This window comes from Cynocephalus volans, chromosome 9 (genome assembly GCF_027409185.1).
Source record: "Cynocephalus volans isolate mCynVol1 chromosome 9, mCynVol1.pri, whole genome shotgun sequence".
Classification (NCBI taxonomy): Eukaryota; Metazoa; Chordata; class Mammalia; order Dermoptera; family Cynocephalidae; genus Cynocephalus; species Cynocephalus volans.
The window spans coordinates 135,869,169-135,877,774 of NC_084468.1; the positions used below are offsets into that span (position 1 = coordinate 135,869,169).

Below are 8,606 nucleotides of genomic sequence, written 5' to 3' on the forward strand. Positions count from 1 at the left end.
GGTTTAATTTGCAAAAATTAAGTAGAAAATGTTTTAAACAAGGTTTAGAGTACTCAGATCAATTATAAAATTTGTTTTGCCCTGTATTTGAAGAAATCGTGCTATGAGGAATGGTTAATGTGCTTTTCATAGATGGAACGTGATACATGCAACAGTTTAAGTTTACAACGAGGGTGACAAACGTATTGTTATAAGGCTTAGACAGAGTCTGTTTGGAGCTGAGGAAGATGTTGAGATAACAGCCAGCTTTATCTCAACAGGGTTTGTGACCCATGAGCTTAGACCACAGAGAAAAATGAAGCAATTTGCATGTTATGATAACCTCAGTGGAAAGTGAAAATCAGCTGACTCAAACCAAACAGAAAACAACAACAGCAACAACAAAACCCAGACCCATGTCACAGTCACACCTATTCAAAACTAGCTTTAAAGTGAGCTATTTTAAAACTTCATAAAAATATTCGTGATTTTATTAGTTTGAATATTTCTACAAGATTGGGTGGGTTTTTCCTTTATGTGAAAACAGCTATCCATTCCTGAGGCCTCCTAGGGCCTTACAACTCAGGAGATGCTGGGGATGCGAACGTGCAAAAGGCAGGGGAAGCTGCTCCAGGCTGAGGCTGGAGCAGCCAGGACTGTGCTTGGGAAACGGGCGCTGAGGTCCTGGAGCAGAAATGGCCAGCTAAGCTCAGGAGCTGGTCTGTCGGGAACTAGCACTGCAGCTTGCGGATGCTGCGGGAGATACGCTTGAACTCTCTCTGCCCCTTCTGCCACCGCTTCACCGAGGTGATCACCAGCTCCCCGCCCTGTTTCTGTCCCATGACCAGATAGGGCGCATTGATGTCGTTCATCTCTTCGCAGGTGCACTGTAAGCTGTCTTTGAGCCACAGCACTGATTTCTTCAGGTCCCTCTCAGACACACCATTCAGCTTGTAAATGGTCTTGCTCTTGGTTTCCAGGATGATTTTGGTATCTCTGTTGATGTAGGTTATCTCCTTCACTTTTATTTTCAGCGCTATGAAGACAAGAGGGGGCAGAAAGAATCACACCAGTTATAATGAGGGAATACAGTAGAGATTGGGAATTTTCCTTACCCCATTCTGCTGCATATGTGTGTGACTCAGCCTGTGGGAGGAAGATGAGCTTCCTAGAGCTAATGAGACTGTAAGAGGCTGCAAGTAGGGGGTTGGGAGCCGGGGGCAGCAGGTGGCTCCATTTCTAAAGCCTCAAAGCATTTGCCAGGCACTTTGTTTCAAATCAGACATCCTTTCTAAACTCTTTCCCTTTGCAGGACTCAATTAACTTTTCTTTTCGTTTCCGCGCCCCTGTGTTTGTAAGTAGGTTGCATGTGGTTCGTGCTCTCCCCGACAAATGACTTCCCCTATTGGAAACTTCAGCGTGAAAAGAAATGCCTGACTCTTAGGTGAAACATGATCCTTCTGTGGCCGTAAACTTTAAACTAAATTTATTATGTCAGAGAGGTTTTGGACAAACCTGTAAGGAAATTGTATCACACAATCATTGTTTTCTAAAGAACAGATTACAGGGAAGGAGAATTGATCTTACAGCTGCATTTGATTTGGTAAAGTAACTAGGAGAAAAAACATGCAAGACTGTTTTTAAGAGCACAACATGTTTAGCCATAAAAGTGTTTTTCTGAAGACCTCATCCTAACATGCTCTCATTTGCCTGTCCAAAGCCAGGGCGTTTACAGATCATATATGTACTGTTTCCAAAATGTATACGTAGACTCATTAGAGTGCTAAGACCAAAAGTAAGTGGTTTACTATAAAAGACACATTTTATAGTCATGAACAGTATGCTTTGGGAAAAGAAAACCCTAAGAACGTACATGCTGGAATTAAATTTCAAGACTCTATGAAGGCAGGAAAAGGATAGAATTTTAAGGTTGGAAGGGATCATCCCATTAAAATCTCTTGTTAGTACATAAAGAATCTGAAATTCAGAGAAGTTTAGTGACATGAGGACACCCAGTGAGGTTGTGTCTTAGCCGAGTCTAGCATTCCAGTCCTCTTATAACAAACACCACTGTGGTCTCTTGAGGTAATGTCATATTTCTTGTCCTGACTGGAGCATTAACTTGCCCAACTCCAAAGTGTCCTAAGACCCTTGGTGCTACTGACAGCTGTCTTGAATAGATGATGTGCAAGTATGACTTCCTGACTTTGACAGAATTTAATGCATTGTTTAAATTAATAATACAGGAAGAGTTTTGTGTATGTATACAACTTTTCAGGGGTTTTCTTTTTTGGTGGCTGGCTGGTACAGGGATCTGAAACTGAGACCTCGATGTTACCAGTCTTTGGGGTTTTCTTTTTTTAAATCTCAGAAAGGGAATTAGATGAGTATGGCTTTCCAGCCAGCTAGGAAATGACAGAAACTCAATCAGGTATATCAGGGATACTGTGACTTGGCCAGCCATGGTTTTGTTTGATATAATGTGCATCTGAACCACAGTACTGAGTTCTCAGAGTTTATGACACTTAAGTCATGGAATAAGCCATGTGGAAATGTTTCATGTTCTTGTGGTTTTGGCATGGGGGCGGGGTGCTGGAAGACCTCACCATGGTGGGAGAAATAGATTGATTACACATTACCTGGTAGCCTCACCAATAGTACATATGGGGCACATGCAAGATTTCACCTGGTCAAATGAAACATTCCTAAGCTCCAAATATTAGAAAAATCATCACTTTTAACTAGGATGATTTATTACTCATCTTTCTCTAGCTGTAAAATAACCAACTCAGGCTGGCTGGTTAGCTCAGTTGGTTAGAGTGCAGCCTTATAACATCAAGGTAACAGGTTTGGATCCCTGAGCCAACCAGCCACTAAAAATGAAATAAAATAAAATAACCAACTCCACAAAAGCTTACCATGGGAAAAAATTAGGGGTTTCCTTCAGCTGGAACCAAACATAGGGAATCAAAGCCCCCAAATAACTTTTCCTACCCTCGAACATGAGACTGGGGATGCAGGATGTGGTCGGGGGCAGAGGTGATGATATTATCTGGTCCAACAATAGGCTGATACGTAGGAAGGCAGTTCTGGGCCATTCTTTATTTACCAGTATCCGGACCACTGAAGTGAGGAGGCACTCTACGTATTTCTGGAGTGCAAGAGAGAAGAGTATGGTGCTTTCTGGGATGATTCAAGTAAAATAAATCAGATTACTATGCTTGTTTCTTCTCCCCCTCCATTACTCCCCAAAGAGCAGAGGCAATATAGAGCACTGCTTACAAACCAAAAGTATATGATACACTTCCTGAAATTCAGCTTCGTTATCCCCTTATGGGTCAAAAGGAGAGTGTGGAAATAGAAAACAAAGCTTGTGACGTATCTGCATGTGAAATACCTCAAGTGATAACTTCCATGTTGTTTTGAAAAGCTTTCTTTCTTTAAGGAGAGAGAAAACTAGGGCACACTCACACACATCCATTTTTTTGGATAGGGCATCTTTAGAAAGGGGGTCTTCTGTAAGGTAAGCCACAGAGCAAACAGGGTGTGTGTGTGTGTGAGAGATATTCACCTGTTTTGGGGCCCCTTACAGTCAGAGATCTGTATTACATATAGTACAAAGGACAATAAGCTGCCAGAAGAAAGTAATATTTTATAGAATTTTAAATAAAACTTTTATTAAAATGATATTCTTCTATCTTGTCCTTAATCAAAGTCCTGTAGCATGGAAGCTAAGAACTGTGTTTTGGTAAGACTCTGGTGATTTGGGATTATCTACTGCCAACATGCCTGGCCCTCAGCTAGTTTGAGAGTTGTATATATGAGGGTACTTCCAAAAGTTCACAGAAAAGTAGAATTAAAAAATAATATGAATCTTTCCAGGAACTTTTTGAAGTACCCTCGCATTTGAATACAGACGTATGAAACCCTGTTAGCCTCGTGTGGCTCTTTCTGGAGGAAAAGTTCTTTAGGACTTTGAGTTACCTCTTTTCTTTCCTCTTCTGCAACAGTGTGAAGCCTTCCCTGACACTGGGGCTATAGTTGTTCTGGGAACAGCCAAGGTGGAACCCAGGACAATTCCTGGGAGGGACCTAGAACTGTCAAGGAGCAGTGATTGGATTGTTCCCAGAGTTTAGGGACCTGATCGGGCTTGAGATTTTGGGGATGGCAAAGTAGAGTGGCAGGACATCAGCAGTGGGAGCTGGAGTGATTCCCCTCAGTCTCAAGGAGTTTGTTGAGTAAGAAGAAATGCTAATTAGGGATCTGTTGGAGTCCATTATCAATTGATAGAGCAGGGACCATATCTGCTTACCAGGACGTTCAACCTTCTGCCTGAATAAATACTTTAAGGTATACCAACTGCTCTAACACAACATATGGTGCCTGCCCTTGGAATGGGATGAAAGCATGAAGGCCTCAGGAGTCTGGGCAAAGTTCTTGGCTACTCCCAACTCTGAATTGAGCACTGATTCTGTGTCTAGCTGGGCTCCTCCCCTCGCCCAGGAGGCCTGAGGACAGCAGATGAGGTGCTGGTGGTGTTCTGTGCAGTCTCCAACTCTCTTTTCTCTTATAGTCCTCTCTTAAGGGGAATGACTTACACTTTATGGAACTTCGATAACATATCACATGTACTTTTTATTGTCCCCAAGCATTGTGGTGTCATGGCATCTTACATGTACTGACTTGCTAAAGTAAATTTCTAAGTTTTTTTTTTAAAACTATTTGCAAAAGTGTGGCAAATGTATCTAGGCTTATTCATAAAAAACTTAAAAACACCTTGTTTTAAAAAGGATTTTAAGATGGTGTTTCAAGGTTATTAGGTGTCTTCTCAGTAAATCATTCTTCTTTTTAAATCTAAGGAATTATTAACCAGTATCTTGGATATATTCACTAATGGTGAAACATAGAGGAGCAAATCATTATGGATTATAAATAACAGAAAAATATTTTGATTTGATGCTGGAGTAAATTTTTATTTGTGACTCATTTACTGCCTTGAATCTTTTCTGCTGCGACTAATATTTACATTTCTATCCCTGGTGCACATGTCAAGTGATTGAAACGGAGTGTGGCTCAGGATAATGCTTGCTGGCAAGATAAAGCCAAAGTGAGATCAAACATGTGCCATTGAAAATTGATAATCTGAATAATTCTCATTATTTGGTTATTCCTTACCAGAACAATGAATCTCACCTAAAAGATACAACTTGATATAAGATAGTAACATAAGGCCTAAACTAGCATATCAAGTTGGAAACATGAGCTGTGATTGTATTTTGCCCAGCCTTTATCTAGCAACATCTTAATGGTTTGTATCTTTAAGTTTTACCAGTAAATAAAACTTCTGAATGTGACATCTGTTGTTGTTGGTGGTGTATTACTTACCAAAATCATTTTTACAAAGAGTTTCCATTATGTCGTTGTCATCATCGTTTTTATTTTTGCAGGCTTCACATACCTTTGGAGCTAGAAATGTGAAAAAGTCTTTAGTAAGTTTGCTTAAAAGGGAACAGCAGGTGGCGTTTGTAAACAACTCAAAGGGGCTTATCTAGGCAAGAGTAGTAATTGTCCTGTATGATCCTAGCTTTTGCCTCTATTAAAGTAGGGTCCATTCCTAACAAAGTCCCCCATGCTTCCCCATTTTTGGCTGGGCAAAATGAGAATGCCCGTATATTGTGTTTAATAAATGATGACTCTCAAATACAAAGGAAATTTTGGGCAGAGTGTGCAGGTGTGTGTCGCTACAGATAATGGCGACAGGTTGCAGCTTTTCAGCTCATCCTCCCCAACCCTGGAGCAAATTCACTCTGAAAAAGTTATTCCCAAAGCCTCTCTAAGGAGAAAGCACCAAAACAGCTAAAGACCCTTGAGGGATTTGGGAAAACTGGTAACCATAAAATATAGCCAAAAGATTGTCTTTCTCAGCTGCAGGACACCAGTGTAGCCTGTTCCTATTCAGAAGAGCTCTGTGGCTTAGGGGAGTCATTTCAAGATATTTTCAAGTCTGGACTGGGAGGGGTGGCTAGTGTTGTAGTATAGGCTGTTTCCACTTTGGAAACACATCTTACTAATTATAACAGCCTGCTCTAACTGGTTCTGTATCACCTTGTGCTTTCTGCCAAGTTTGCTCTTGAGTTAGGCAGCATTTATTTCATTGTTACCTATAAGCTCCCTGGTACAAGTTCTTCTTGCTCCTCTTTGCATATTTCAAACTCTCAAGACAAACAAACAAACTTATTCTTGAAGCCTATCAAAGATGAAGCAAAACTGTCTATGGGGTCTGACCAAATCTAGGAATTGTGTACTGGAACAATTATCAGAGATCCTACAGAAGGCTCTTCTAAGACGGTCTGGTTTCTTGGGAAAATGAAAAAAGAAAACATATTCTTTTTCTCCCTCATTTATAAATGTGTGTTAATGCTGTCTTTAAAAAAATGTGGGTAACGTGAGAAGATTTTCACTAGTACGAAATTGAATTTTCACAGAAAAAACTTTATGTGACTCATAGTAGAAGTTATCAAGTTAGGAAAATCACAAAGAACAAATTTTGAAGAACATAAGCTTTTACTGTGAAAGAGGAAAATGACTTTGGAGAAATAAATGTAGAGTGTGCAATGCTGGTGCTGATCGTGGAGAGAAATAAAAACAAAAGCAACACACACAAATCTGCCCTTAACTCCCCTCACCCAAACAAAATGAAACATTTCCAATTAGGAGCTCTCAGAATGTATACAAAACGTTACTAACCTGTATTGGTTGCTCTATAGTATATGTTAGACAAACGTTTGAAAAATGCCAAACATTTGCAATAAATTATAAATCTAACCAATAAGATGATTGCAAACTCATGGTGCCTGCCAGGAAAGATTGCTAAACAACTTTGCATTTTCTTTAACTGATGATGTCTGCAGGAAGACAATTAGAGATTGAAAGGGAGACGCTGCTGAAGCCCTGACAAGGATTAGGAAGCCTCCTTTCTATCCCAGGGGAACCTAAATCAGCTCAGACACATCGTATATGTTTTCCTTTCAGGAAGAATATCAACAGCCCATGAGGTTTTCATTGCTTTGATGGTTTTTGCACAGGAACTCCTCCTCTGTTTTCTAAAAAATTGGGAAACTCTGTTTTGCATATTTTCTTTCCAGTTAATTAAAACCACTCCTAAGATAAAAGCTGATAGTGATAGAAAGATGATCCCCGGGGATTCTCGTTATGCCCTCTTTCTCACGCACCTGAGCAGTTACAACCAATACCCGACTTTCCACAAGCCCCCGGCCAGTCTTTGTTTTATTTCCAAAACCCAAATCGGCGAAGGAGAGAAAGTACCTTAAAAGGTTATCTGTGCATTTTGGTTATCCTGTCTGTACGAGAAATGTCCTGTGACTAGAATCCTGTAACTAGAACGTGCGGAATGAGGCTGTGAGGAGCCCCTGGCCAGGTGCTTACCACCAACTCCTCCACCCGGGACCACTTCCAACGCTCTCAAAACGGCAGCTCCAGTGCTAGCATCTTTAACATTAATTGTGTACCTATAAAGAAAGGCCGCCTTCCAGGTCTTCCTTTTCTTTTTTGTCTTTCTTCTTTTATAAATGTCCCTAAGTATAAGTGGGATATTTCGGGAGGGGAATGAGACACTTGGGGTGGGGTGTGGTGTGTCTCAAATTTGATACAGGCCTGTCCCGATGACAGACCCGGGCAGGGAGAGCGTCCCGGGATTGGCACCTCCAACGCTAACGTACCGGGATGCGGGGCGGGGGCTGCGGGATCCCCTGGAAGCGCCTTGGCTGGGTTGGGAGGGCGGGAAGTAAAAGGGAGGGCATACCTTCCTCGGTGGCCGGCAGGAGGTGGTCGCTGCTAGCGAGGGGGATGCAGAGATCGTTGTCCTGGGGGAAACGGTCGCACTCGAGCATGTCGGGCCAGGGGAAGCCGAAGGCGGACATGACCGGAGCGCAGCGGTCCTTCACCTGCACGCAGAGCGAGTGGCACGGCTGGATGGTCTCGTCTAGGTCGTCGAGGCAGACGGGAGCGAAGAGCGAGCACAGGAACTTCTTGGTGTCCGGGTGGCACTGCTTCATGACCAGCGGGATCCAGGCGCCCGCCTGCTCCAGCACCTCCTTCATGGTCTCGTGGCCCAGCAGGTTGGGCAGCCGCATGTTTTGGTACTCGATGCCGTGACACAACTGCAGGTTGGCGGGGATGGGCTTACAATTGCTGCGCTTGTAGGAGAAGTCGGGCTGGCCGAAGAGGAAGAGCCCGCGCGCACAGCCCAGGCAGCAGTGCAAGGCGAGGACGAGCAGCAGCAGAGAGCTGGGGCCCTGCGGCATCGTGGGCGCGCGACCCCCGGGGGGCGGAGGCAGCCGAGCCGGGGAAGCGCTAGGCGGCCGGAGCCCGAGCTCGTCCCAGGACCGCTCGCTCCCTCTGGCGCGGCTCCGGGGCCTGGAAAGCGGGCAGCCGGCAGCCGAAGCGCGGAGAAGCCGGGTGCACGGAGGACGACGCGGGCGAGGCGCTGCAAGCCCGCGCGCAGCTCCGGGGGGCTCTGACCCGGGGGAGCAGAGTGCGCCGCTGCTGGGGCACAGCCAGAGTTTTCTTGGCCTTTTTTATGCAAATCTGGAGGTGGGGGGAGCAAG

The 8,606-nt window shown here is 43.7% G+C and overlaps 1 protein-coding gene across 1 annotated transcript; it reads right to left on the reverse strand.

Annotated features, from left to right (window-relative positions):
* Positions 1–117: 117 nt before the first annotated feature.
* On the reverse strand, positions 118–8,347 carry SFRP2 (secreted frizzled related protein 2). Its single transcript, XM_063108527.1, has 3 exons — positions 7,802–8,347; positions 5,365–5,445; positions 118–1,015 (listed from the first exon to the last, which is right to left on the reverse strand). Exons 1-3 carry the CDS (start codon positions 8,301–8,303, stop codon positions 711–713), a joined length of 888 nt encoding a protein of 295 aa, XP_062964597.1. The 5' UTR covers positions 8,304–8,347; the 3' UTR covers positions 118–710.
* Between the last annotated feature and the right edge of the window lie 259 nt (positions 8,348–8,606).